This window comes from Arachis ipaensis, chromosome B10 (genome assembly GCF_000816755.2).
Source record: "Arachis ipaensis cultivar K30076 chromosome B10, Araip1.1, whole genome shotgun sequence".
Lineage (NCBI taxonomy): Eukaryota > Viridiplantae > Streptophyta > Magnoliopsida > Fabales > Fabaceae > Arachis > Arachis ipaensis.
In genome coordinates, this window is record NC_029794.2 from 20,393,532 (window position 1) to 20,407,545 (window position 14,014).

At 37.2% G+C, this 14,014-nt stretch overlaps 1 protein-coding gene across 2 annotated transcripts; it reads right to left on the reverse strand.

The window, feature by feature from the left end:
- LOC110268113 lies at positions 663 to 13,812 on the reverse strand. 2 transcript variants are annotated; one of them, XM_021114009.1, is made up of 4 exons: positions 13,631 to 13,812; positions 11,547 to 11,553; positions 3,622 to 3,942; positions 663 to 759 (listed from the first exon to the last, which is right to left on the reverse strand). In XM_021114009.1, exons 1-3 carry the CDS (start codon positions 13,786 to 13,788, stop codon positions 3,622 to 3,624), a joined length of 486 nt encoding a protein of 161 aa, XP_020969668.1. In that variant the 5' UTR covers positions 13,789 to 13,812; the 3' UTR covers positions 663 to 759. The 2 variants fall into 2 exon arrangements, 1 of the variants encoding a protein (XP_020969668.1); XR_002356176.1 differs by lacking the exons at positions 11,547 to 11,553; positions 13,631 to 13,812 and adding an exon at positions 13,427 to 13,441 and having other exon boundaries at positions 671 to 759; positions 3,622 to 3,946.

A 14,014-nucleotide genomic window follows, 5' to 3' on the forward strand; every position in this document is an offset into this window, starting at 1 on the left:
CTTTTCAAAGTACCCACTTAGTTTCCATCTGACCTATTTCTAACTTATCATTGGAATCAACTTTGCACTTTCAATTTAGTTAATCATATCGTTTGCAAGATGCACCAACAATATTATTGACAATAGTAGTCAATTATGTAAAAACTTCATAAACTTGAAGTACTTCTCTTGAGGCAACCAATGTTGCTAACTACTACAAGAAAAAACAATATTTGTAACAAAAAAAAATTGTTATAAAAAATCGAAATTTTGAAACAAAAGGATTTTGTAACAAAAAAAAGGGGCCATTGCAGTATGTCCTGTTACAAAAAGTTTTTGTAACAAAAAATGAAACGATATAAAATCTAAAATTTATTACAAAAGTGATAATAATGTTTGACCTTTAAAATATTTTTTGTAACAATTTAAATTTTTGTGTCATAATATTTTGTTACAAAATACTACTTACTTTTGTAACATTTTTTATTCTTTTAATTACAAAAATAGAAAATTCATTAAATATCAAATTAAATAATTGATATATCAATTAATTTTCTAAACACACTAATTTAACATTTATATAATATGTAATTATATAGATAATTAAAATATCTTACATATCATTAAGATTCTTTTACAATAAAATAAGTTCTACGAATTCAACTAAATACAACTTTTTCCTAACATAAAATTGTATCATATCGGATTTATAATTGTTGACTCTTCTAGCAAATTTCAGTCAATACAAAGTCTAGCATGTTAGCATCAATTTTTGTACCTCTGCAAAATATGAACAATAAAAACCAAAATTAAAAAACAACACATAATACTATCTTTATGCAGAAATTTAAAATGAAAAATATTGAATTATATATTTTAAAATGAAAAAATTTTCACTCATATGCACACATTTGTCTTGAAGGGAATCCAAGGTGTTAATAAGATTAAAGATGGCTATAATCCAGCAACATGGATGCTAGAGGTCACAAATTCAGCTAAAGAACATGAATTGCGGATCGATTTCTCTGAAGCGTATAAAAAATCAGATTTATACAGGTATTTTTCTATTCTAAATTCTACAAAGCCTAAAATATTGCATAGGATATTTGTTGATATAAACTGATCTTTGTTTTGTTCAGGAGAAACAAAGAACTTATTAAAGAATTGAGTACTCCGGTTCCTGGTTCCAAAGACCTTTATTTTCCTACGCAATTCTCAAGGTCCTTTTTCACACAATGCTTGGCTTGCTTGTGGAAACAACATTGGTCTTACTGGCGCAATCCGCTGTACACTACCATAAGTGCTTTTTACTCAACCGTGGTGGCTTTAGGCTCCGTTTGTTTAGTGTATAGTATGAGACATGGACATAGAGACATAGACTATATAGACATAGACACAAAATACATGTATATATGTTTTATGGTTGGAAACAAACATACATAAAGCACATAAAACTTTAAAAAGTCAATAATACCCTCATCATCTACCTTTATCACCATCATTACTATTTATATTTTTTCATCAACAACTGCAATGATTCTTTTCTTTCATCTCCATTCATAACAAAAAATTACCCAGATAACAAAAATTTCAGTAATTTCAACAACAAATTCAATACATATTTCCTTAATCAAATAACAAGTAATTAATTGGCATGATTCCCATTTTGAATCCCTTGTGTCAATTTTAAGTTTTTTAAAAAATTAATTGGAAGGTGAGATATTTCAACGCGTAGAAGCCAAGGTGAGATATTTCAACGCGTAGAAGCCAACGGAAATAAATTATCCAGAGTATTCAGACTATAATTTTTTTCCTAACACAGATTAATAATAAAAAAAATAGAATTTTATTTTAGGAAAAAAAATCCAGAAAGGAGCAAATAGAAGGATGAACAAAGATGAAGATGGAGGCAAGATGGGTTGATGATAGAGGTTCGATTGCGATATGACAGAGATACAAATCACAGATCTAGAGATTTAGAAGAAGGAAGAAGACAGAGACGACGCAATCTGGAGAGTATGAGGAGGAAGTGAGGCAGTGACAATGGCAGGCCATGAAGAGAGAAGAAACAGAAGTAGAAATGGAAAGGAGAAGGGAGAGGAGAATAGATTCTGCTTGGTTGGCCATGAAGAGAGAAGAGGGAATAGGCGGAAGTTGAAATGGAGAGGAGAAGGGTAGGAAGAAGAGATGAAGAGATCTGGAGATGGATGAGAGGAGATGACAAAAATAAAAATATAGAAATAAAACAAGGGTAAAATTGTTAAAATAATCAGTGTCTCAATATTAATTTTTGTGTCTCAACTTATTAGAGGTACACTGAATACATGTAATTTGTGTCAATCTGTGTACCAGCGTGTCCTTCAAAATTGTGTCTCAACAACCAAACAGAGGACATGTGCCAGTGTGTCTCTGTCTTATGGAGACACACCCACTAACCAAACACTACCTTAGTGCTTGGAAGCATGTTTTGGGACCTTGGCTCCACAATGTAAGATCAAACTAGAAATTAGGACATCGTTTCGGCTATAAACTACTGTAATTTGTTTGATCTAAAACTAAATCTTCACCCTAATTATTGCAGTAAAAAGCAATAAGATCTTTCGAATGCCATGGGCTCCATGTATGCTGCTGTTCTCCTTAAGTTAGAACTTACAAGTTAAAATTAACTAATTCTTTAAGAATCTATTCTCAAAGTTCAAAATTAGCCAATCAAGAATGCAAATTATCAAGAATTGACAATTCAATATATAAACTCGGGCTAATTTAGTGAACAAATTTATTAAATTTACATGAGTATCAATTGTTAAACAATCACTACAAAACACAATTTCCACCAAATCCTCATAATAAATATACTTGATTTTTCTCCATAATGAGATTTATGTCAAAACACAATATAAGAACATCACAATAATTATCCTAATGAAAATCCAAACCTGAAAAAAAAAAAGTTCCAAAGCAGCATACCATCAAAATTTAACAACGCAGTGAAGCACCTAAGTTTATGTATGACAAGTTTAGTAACTAGATAATGTATGTACAGCTGTTGCGATGTGATTCGTCATGCCAAATCCAATTTAATTTGAAATAGACTAATGCTACCTAATATCTTTGGCCCCTTCACATTTTAAGACTTAGAATTTTTACAAACTTGAATGATCAAATTAAACCATCGTCAAATTTAGAAGTTTAGAAACAGTTAACATTGTTCAAACTTACTGTCACATTGAAACATTCATATTTAATTAGGTATACATAAGAGTTATCCATGCAGTACAACATTCTTATTTAATGTGATTCTTATATGAAACGGAGATGCAAGTATGAGCAATATGCAAAGAATCAATCTTAGAGATTTTGGTCTATGACATCCAAAACTTAACAATAAAATCAATTTTATTTGCATTGAATAGCTTTAGCCAAAACAAAATTAATATTTTCCTATTTGAATCAATGACCAAAACAGAGCATTAATCAAAACAGAAAATGAATTTCCAGCCAGAGAATCAGTGACCGAAATAGAAAATGCACTTCCAGCCAGAGAACCAGGGACCAAAACAGGCAGCATTATACCAAATCAATATTCAAATAAAAAAAAAACAAAATCAACTAAAATCATAGAAGAAGAGACACTTGAGTTACCTAATTAGAGGTTGGGCCACAACAAGGAGGCAGAGAACTAGTGACAGGTCGCGATTCAAAAGCAGCGACGTCCAGAGGGGCAGACGATGGCGTGACAGCAGAAGCAGGAGAAGTGACAACCCACAAACCACGAGGAGAAGCATCGATGGTGACGACGGCGACGACGGTTTCACGCAGATCCGATGGTGACGACGGCAACGATGGTTTCACGCAGATCCAATGGTGACGACGGCGGCGGAGCTGGCAGTGACGAGGGCTGGAGGGCTCCCCTCCAGTGGCAGCAGCACTACTTCCTCTCCCTCGCGAGCTCGTCTCTCGCTCTCTCCTCGAGTTATGACTCTCTCAACGGCGACACGACGGCGGCGACGGTGGCAGTGACATCCACTGGCGCCGTCCCCTCTTTTCCCCCTCTCCTTCCTTCTCCTTCTTCCCTTCTCGAGCTCCACCCTTTCTCTTTTCTTTCCTTTTCGTTCCGTGTCTGTGTATATGGTGAGGGGCGAGTGTATGTGTAAATTAGGGAAAAAAAGGTTGGGTTAGGGTTAGGATTTGGAGGGTAGGGTAAATTAGGTTTTTATTTGGGAATTTTGATAAAATTAGAGTCTAGAGTAAATAAACCATTTAATATTTTATTTTTTTATAAAAAATAATTAATTAATACAAATAATATTTTAAAAATTATATTTTTGAAACAAAATAAAATTATCTTAAAGATTTTAACATTTTAAAGTATTTTTTAATTACAAAAATTCTTGTATTTTGTGACAAATAAGTAACTTGTTACAAATAATATTGAATTTTGTGATAAATTAATTTTTTGTTACAAAATAATTAGAGTTTTTGAAACAAATAGATATTTTGTTACAAAATATTTTGAACTTTTACAACAATTTCATTTTTATTACAAAATATTATAAAATTTTACAACAAAACACCGGTTCGTTACAAAAGCCAACATAATTTGTAACAAAAAAATCAAATCGTTACAAAATATCAAAACGTTTTGTAACAAATTATATTATTGTTATAAAACATTATTATTAGGTAACAATCACTAATTTTTGTTACAAAAAAATAATTTTTTGTAACAATTTTAAATTTGTTACAAAGTTTTTGTTACAAATGCTTCATTTTCTTGTAGTTACTGCAATCTCATTATAAGAAAAATGCTGAGTACCGTTGGATTTACCGTCGGATCTATAAAATAAATCTGCTGCTAAATAGAATACCAACGGATTTACCGTCATCTTGGGGTAGAATAAAATGTAGAATGAAATAAAAATAAATGGTTTGAATGAAATAAAATGTCACAAATGTAGAATACAATGAAGTAGACAAATAAAAATAAGTACAACCCTAAATCCTATAGATCCCGGTAATCCTCGTCGTCGTCAGTGGCGACGTCGTGGTCCTCCTACTGCGGCGGTAGAGGAGGTGCTACCGTCAGTGCCCCACCAGCCATGTCGTCGCTGATCTAGTGCGCATCTGCTGACTGTACTTCTCCATCTGCTGTCGCGATCGAGTTGCTCCAGCTTCTTCGTCAGGTCGGAGCTGACGGCAACGCATGCAAGAATCTCTCGATACCTTTGCTCAGACTACTCCGCTTGCTGGTGAAGCTCCTATGTTAGCTTCTGCACCTCCTCCTTCAGGTCGACAATTTCCTCGGGATTAACGGAACTGGTGGCAGAGGCAGACACAGAGGAAGCCGCCAACGTGAAGGATTGAATGCCATTGGTGAAGAACGACCCCAACCCAAAGTGGCGATTCTTGTAGGGTTCAGTGGTGGTCTCGTGCCAAATCTTATCAGGATCTACCACGGAGGTCTCAGAGCCGACTTTTTCAGCCCACTAGGCGGCTGAGATTGCTGGGTCGCAGCCTCCAACCTCTGCGTGTAATCCTCCTGCGTCGCACACGTTAGTTGTGATTAGGATAATAGTTAAATAATTGACTTTAAACCGAATAAAGTTGAAACTTAGGATTAATTTAAACTCGCATAATGGGTTGCAGACCACTTGTCAGCAATTCTCTCCTTGTTTGCCTTCAAAGAATGGGTATACTTGAAGGTTTCTGCCAGTGTTGCCTCACGATTAACGACTTAAACTACAAATTAATATATCAACTAACCAATAAAATAAATGAACAAATTAAACAATCACAGACAAATATAAGCATGAACCAAAATCTTAATTGTAATTTTGAAAACATAATTTTAATTTTTTCAATTTCACTAAAAATGTTATGAAAATTTTGACAGAGTTTTCCCTAAAATTCGGATTTAGCCACTCTTGAAGGGTTTCATCCAACATTTTCCAGCAATCTCAGAGCCTAATCTAACCTATTCTAACCTATGCTAACCACCTAAATCCAGTAAAACAGAAAATTAAACTAACATTTACTCTACTAACTAATTAATTAAATTGATAATAAAAAAAGAAAAGTAAAAAACTAATTCAAATAACTACTAAAACATTAAACAATGCCAAAATTCTTACCAGTCTGGTCTTTGTCTTCGTGAAGGTCGCCGACCCACTTGTATACCACGACGACCTGGACGAAGCCTTGTTAGAGACGTTCATTAAACGGCAATGCTTAAACTACTCATTATCTCTGAAATGAGCCTCCAAGTCATGCTTAATGTTTGGACGGATCCACGATGTCAGGTGGTCTTTTCCCCGACAAACGTCGCTCATCATTTGCTGAAACTGCTTGGCAGCGTGGTGGTCATAGGTATCCCTGATCCTGACATTGTGCTCTGCATCCCATATGAATTTCAATTGCACAAAATGTTTCACCAATATTAGTGTTTCGGAATGAAATACAGTTTCTATACAGTTAAGTAATTCAAATGAAATTGTGTTCTTACCACCCATTTCTGAAACCACCGTTCTCTCAATTCAGTCGGGATCTGCGTGTAGGTCAGCCACGGTTAGTTGTACATGGACTTAATGACCTCGGATATCTCCTGTGTGCATGCATTAGGGTTTGGTGCAAACCTATTAGAGTAAAAACCTCACGTTAACAAACACATAAAATAAACAAACTTAAGATAAACAAATTTGACATAAACAAACTTAAGATAAACAATATTAAAAATTGAACTCACGACTGCATGTCATTGGGTCAAATCCTCAGCCAGATAATGGATGATGGTGGAGGGGCATCTTGCTCGGGGCATTGAAGGCATCACCACCGCGGGGTCTGTCGACATCGTCACTGCATTTACAGGGAGCGTAGCAAAAGGAGGCACCCAGTTCGGATTTGGGACCATGATGAATTTTTGGTCTGATGGACCCGCTTATGACGTCACAAGGGTTAATGGGGTAGCCGAGATAGATGGTGATGACTGGGAAGCCCTGGGGGATTCGGTGGAAGCCTACCATCTACCACGACCACGGGACCCACTCGACCTACCTCTGCTACCTATCGTCATGTCTGCCCAGCGAATACATTATTAACACTAATCAAACACAGTTAAATTCACCAATTCTAAACATATGAATACACTCAATACAGTAAACATACTAATAACATAAAAAACACCAATAAATAATAACATTAGAAGAAACTCAAAAAATAACAAATAATTATAACAAATAACCCAAAATACAAATATCTATCAACCCTAAACATAATTCTAAAACTTTTGAAAACATAATTTTTATTCAATTTCACTAAAAATTCTTATAAAATTTCAACAGAGTTTCTCATAAAATTTGGATTTATCCACCACTCAAGGGTTTCATCCAAACAAAATATCCATCTAAACTAACATATAAGGGTTGAAATCCTAATCCATCCACCAAGTGGTTTCAATCATTTTTACTAATCAACTCAAATGCACAGTATATTTAATAGATATTCAAAGTAATCTAATTTTGTAAAATAAACAAATACTAAATCATATAATTTATTTTAATTTCTTCATCATCAAACCAATTTTAATAACCAGAATAATCAACATAAATATAACATAATAAAAATAAATCCTATTTTATAATAACTAATAACAAATACGAATAAAATCTAAATTACCATATGATAACCAAAACGCAAATCCTACATTAAGTTAACCCTAAACCCTAAATTATCATATAATAATCAAATTTTAAATTTCTAAATTAACATATAACTAATCCCTAAATTAACATGTAAATAAATTTTAAATTATAATTTATATAAAAAGGGAGATACAAGGAACCTGACGGCAACGGAGGGAGATGCAGCGGCGGCCGTGTGTTGCTGGAGGTATGCCTTGTTGGAGGTCGGGTGTAAATGATGGGATCTCGCCGTCTTCTCGGCAACTCCCTGCTTTCTCCTTGGCTTTCTGATTCTGATCGGGGGGTCGGGGTGCGTCTGGAACGGTCCCTTCGGGGGTTTCTCCCTCTGACCTCCCTCCCTCGGGGAGATTGGGAACGATCTTGCCCTGGATCCTGTCGGTGGCGCTCTCTGCTTGTTACTTCCCGCTCCAGGTTTTGCACCCTGTGGCGCAACTCCTGTATTATTCTAGCGCTGTCGCTCCCCGTCCCTCCAAAGGGACACCTCTCCTGGGAGCGCGAGGGTAGCTCAGGTCGGCGCAGGGGGGACCTTGTGCGTTCGCGAGAGGAAGCCACAGAGGCCACCATGCCGGTTCGGGGAACCATTTCCTCCCAACGTGGTTCGCCTCTGTTGTCTGCCTCCACATAGCCCAACAAAAAGTCCATTCTGGCTAGTCTCTACAGACGGCGCCACTGTTCGGTTCTATGGGTTTCGGACGGGTCGGTGGAACTCTAAAGCTACGATGGTAAGAACCAGCTTTGGTATGGGTCCAGAGGATGAGGACGGAAACTTTGCGACCTCCCGATCTGTTGCGGTGTGAGAGGGGGCGCCACCTGTAATGACACTCTGACGCCCAAGTCAGAGATGGTACAGATGACTATGAGAATAATAGGATAGTGACGTCCCCTTGGGGAGGGGTAGGGCCCTCCCCATATATACCCTGTCAGTAAGGTGGGTCCCACAGGATTGGTGCCTTTCCTGGAAGTTTCCTTTCCCAGCTATCAGGTAGCTGGCTGTGGGAGGGTAGGTGTCCGGGTCGTGGTCTGGACGTGCGACACCCATCCAACCGGCCGCTCGGGTCAGGTAGTCCTAGATACTGGGTCGGATTAGGAAGGCTGCCAGCTGGGCTAACATATATCATTATAAAAGAAAAGTCCGAATGCATATAAGAGAGCGTGAGTACACGCTTCTTTACCTCACACGCTCCTTTACCTTCCGTTATACACGCTTTTCAAACCCATCCAACACACTTTTCTTCGCAAAATCCCACTTTTTCTTCGTCATTTTTCTCATTCAATTAGTTATAATTTCACTTTCTCATATAATTTCCACTTTTCGTACTAAAACTCACTATGCATTCACCGAAACACCGATGTCGATATTTGTTACACCAAGTGGTAATTGGTACTTATATATCCAATTCAATTTTAAACAATTCATATTCAGAATTTGGATGCTACGTCGCTTCTCTTTCTTCAGTTAGTGTCATCCCTTCACTTGTTAGTATTCTTTTTTTTCTCTTTTTTTCCACCGAATATAGTTGCTTCAGGAAATTTTTGTCCCTTCCCTGTGAATTTCAGATTCCATCGTCACTTCCATCAAATGTTTCTATAATTTGGATGATGTTTATATTTTATACTCTTTCTGATTCTGATTTGTTAAGATTTTGAAAGTGGTTTGTTGTGATTTTGTGCAATTCATCGTATGCACACATTCAGGAAGATGACAAGGCGAAATTAGTGGAGGAGATAGGGTTACAACTGAAGCAAATTAACAATTGGTTCATCAACCAAAGGAAACCAAATTGGCACAGCAACTCTGAATTAGTACCAATATCAAGTCCAAGCGCAAAAGATAGGTTTATATTTGTAATGCATAATTAATAAGTATATAGATTGAATTATGTGCTTATTGCTGATTATTGGTGATATAGAATGTAAGAATTCAACAAAAGTTACCGGATTTAGTTTAGTTCATATAGCTAGCATCTTATTTTCTTTTTCAGATTTTTCGTGCAATTCAATTTTTGTTTTCATTTCTTTTTTGAACTTGAGTTTCTTGTAGTTGTTGGGTAAATTATGGGGTTTATGATTACTTAATCTTTAGATGACATGTGCTGCTTTTCTATACATATACTCATATTTGATATACATTTTCTATACATACTATTAATCTTTTTTTTTGCACCCAATCAATTGACTTATGTGCTTTCATAAAACATGATTAATATGTAGTGACTATTTAAAATGAAAAAAGATCCAGATATTAAGATGTCAGGAAGAAGCACAAATACAAATTAAAGAAATTTGAAACAGGAACAAGAAGGAAAATGTACCAGAAAACTCTTGTCATCACACATTTGTTTTCTTTAAAGTAAACAAATTCTAAGTTTTAAACTGCATAGAGAGAAACCAACAAGTTTGCTAAAACTTAAAAACTGAACCCACTCTCCACAAATAATGACTACTTTTTTTACCATCTAAAAGGTGAATCAAAATACATGTCAAAGCACTCCTTGCGAGAAGAACAATTCAATTAAGAGGAGAATAAACATGACGAAAATAGAGATAAAAGAGACACATGGACATATTATTAGGACTGCACATGGATTAAATATTATCCGCATATCCGCAGTAATTATTCGTATCTGATCCGTATTTTGCAGATATTATCCGATCCGCAGAGTTTTTGGATTGGATCAGATCCGATCTGCAGTCTAATAGGATCAGATCATAAAATATAAATACCTATACTTATGAAACCCTAATCCAGTAATCCCCTCTTCCTCTAAACGGAGATGTTCCCCTCTCCCTCTCCCAGGCTCGCCTCTCTTCTTTTCTCAGACTTAGAGCTCACCTCCGTCACCGGCGCTGTTCATTGTCTCCATCGTGGCGTCTTCGTCTCCTCTGTAGGTGGGTTCTTCGTCTCCTTCATTGACGCGTCGTCGTCTCCTCCGCGGTGGATCCTTCATCTCCTTCGTCGGTGCGTTCGACCATTCGTCATCTCCTCCATCGGCGAGTTCATCATCTCCCCCATCGTGTTCGTCTCCTCAATCGCGTTTGTTATCTCTTCCTCCGGCGTTCGTCGTCCTTTCCATAGGCTTTGTCAGACCGTGTCTCCTCCATCGGCTCCTTTAGACAACATCTCCTTCATCATCTCCATCGTCTTCATCACTGATTAGGTATTTAATTTTAACGATTTGATATCAATTAGTTATTTTTACTTTAATCCTTCATTAGGTAATATTTTGAGATCAATGATAAAGAATCATGAATCGAGTTACAGAACTGCAAAGAGAGTGATATATTGAGAATAAAAAATATTATTGATGTGCAAACTGATGTGGTTTGTTTAATTGTAGGATTATTTAGAAATTGGAGAAGAGATATGTCAAATTGGAGCTTGCTATTTTAGTTTATTCATTTAGTGTGTTGCTTTAGTGTGCTATTTTATGAATTTTTATGGGATGTTAAAAATTATCTTAGCTTTGGTTGTTTTTAATTTTTTATGTTGTAATCAACTTGTAGTTATTCTCAGGTCTTTGGTTGTTATTCAAGAGAACATTGATTGTTACTATTTTAGGAATAAATAGGTTTAAAAAGAGAAAAAATGGGTTTTATTGACATTTTTTTATAGAAAAAAAGCTTTAAACATTTTCTGCTGATCAGATATATTCGATCCGATCCTATCTGCATAAGTGCGGATCAGATCGGATTGGATCTGATGCTAAAAATTGTGAATATCATATCCGATCTGATGAACAGAGTGTGGATCGAATTGAATTTTCGCCCATATCCAATCCGATCGTGTGCAGCCCTAAATATTATTTTCATGAATATATATATATATATGAAGATATGTAAAGACCTTAACTGGGCTTGTTTTTTGGATATTTTATCTGTTGCAGCGAAGCTTCAACTCTAATAAAGTAACTTATTGTTATTTTTGTTAGTTTCTAAAAATTTTAATCATGCTGGTTTTTTACAATTTATTTGAATAATGCATAGTGATAGCTTTTTCTTTTATATATGTAAAGAATAATCAATTGGTTAATATTGGAGATAGTCAAAGTAGGCAGGTTGATTTAATAGTTTGTGATTTATAAACATATGAATTTTATACACATAACCTAATAGTTTTGTTTTGTTTTTTAAATTGTTTCAGCTTTAAGATGCTAACCACCATGTTAATGAGGGATTTGAATCTGAGCCAATAGGAGGATTCATGTTTTTATTGAACTCAATCCATTCATACACAGCGTTAAATCAATAGATCGTCATGTGCATATAGCTCTAATTCTCGTCATTCGACAAGACCTAATGCATGACAAACACTCAGAGTATGCAATTGAAGCATAGTCAGTCCATTCCTTAGGCTCTACAGGAAGAACTGCTCTGATACCATAATGTAACACCCTAACTACCAAAGCTCGCACTTCCGGCTGCGCTACTCTGATAGCTCGGACATTACAACGACACTTATATTATTTAATACTAAAATATGAGCCTGTTTATCAACATCCGCACACTAAACTCATCAACTTCAAAGCCTCAACTTTCCAACTCCATCAAGCACTTTACAACCCTCATATTCGATCATAAGCCTGACAACCGCAAATTCGTTCGCAAGGAACAAAACACCCCCAACTCATAATGTTGCACACCTACCGCTTCAATTTCCGTATACATGTATCACGTCTTAAAGAACTAATGCATCGCGTTACTACGTCTACAGGTCGCACGTGATATCAAACCATTTTCGAGTCTACTCCGAGGGATACAAGATTTAGAACGGAGAGACAATTGTCAAGGACAATACTCATAGATTTAAGGGAATGTATCCAATTTCCAGATAAACAAGGACGTTCAAGCAATGAAATTTGCTAGAAATAAATCAATTGACAGCTTCAAGGATAACCCTTGGATCAAAGAAATTCAATAGGATCAATAGGAAGGAGAATCAGCGCCTTAGTTTGAAACAATTTCAAGATGAGTCGAAGAAGTAAAAGGTTACAGAAAAGAATATCTCAGACCCAAGTCAAGCTCATAGAACTCAAGAGCATAATTAAAATACTTACGAATACTTTGTTCTTAAAAGAATCGAAAACTTGTGGAAATATCACTTCGCAGTTTAGAAGAAAGTTAAGTAATAAACATTCTTCAAGAGAGTAACAAAAGCATAAACGTGGCTTTGCTGTAATACACTTTCATGTTGAAACAGATCATGCAGAATTTTAAAAATGAAATGCACACAAGTTTGGCTAAAAGCTAAAGTATTTCCTCAAATATTTTAGAAGGATAGTTAGGTGCACAACGTAACCAAAAGCAGTTCATAAAAACTCGGAAGTGATCAAATGCTTGTTCAGAAATTCCCAAAGTTCGTATTCAAACAAGCGTGTATAACATTTATAGTAAGTACAAAAGAGGAAGTTAAACTCTTTTTAGAAAAGGAAACTCCAACGGCGGCGGTTCCGATGGAGGCGACGCCGGCGACGTGAACGGCGGCTGGTTGCGGTGGTTGGACCTCCAGCTCGGCCTCAGCTCTCTCTGTCTCTCCTGCTCGGTGTGACTGGACGGCCTTCCTCCCAACGGCACGGAGGCGGCAAACCCTAGCAGTGGCGGCGGCGGCTCAACAGGGACGAGTTCCTCCGACTCGTGTAGCGGCGCCGTTGGAGGACACAGAAGCAGCGGCGGTCTTCCCTGGACGACAGTGGCGACGGGAAGGATGGATTTGGAAACGGTGACCCAGGCGGCGATGCTCTCCCCTGTCGCACTCTCTCTCTCTCTTCGTGCTCGCCGGCAGAGGCAAGATGGCGGCGACAACCCCAGCAGTTGTGGCGGCGACTCAGCAAGGATGAGCTCCTCTGGCTCGGTGATAGAAGCGCGACTCAGGGCTTCAGGGACAGGGCGGCGATGGCATGGCTCAGCAACCGCGTGGTGACGGCGCGACCAGATCCTTCCTCTCCCTGTTTCGCGAGCTCTCTCTCTCTTTCTCTTCGTGCTCACCCAGATCTCCCTTCCCCTCGGCTAGCAACGGCGACGACGGTGGCAGTGGCACCCACCGCGCCGCCTCCCTCTTCTCCCCCTCTCCTTCCTTCTCCGTGGATTCCTCACCCCACTCCTCCTTCGGCTTCATTTCATTTTTTTTTCTTTCAGGGAACATAGGAAATTCTGTGTATGTTGCCGCAGCTGAGAGCAAAGGAAGTTTTGGGGGTGTGGCTGAAGGGAACCGGGTCATGGGTTAGGGTTTCAGGGTTAGGGTTTCATTTTTAAAACTTAGGGTTAGGGATGCTTTTGTAATTTCAAATGAAATTGGGAAAAATATAGTAATTGAAACCCAATTAAATCCAACACTAATTGTA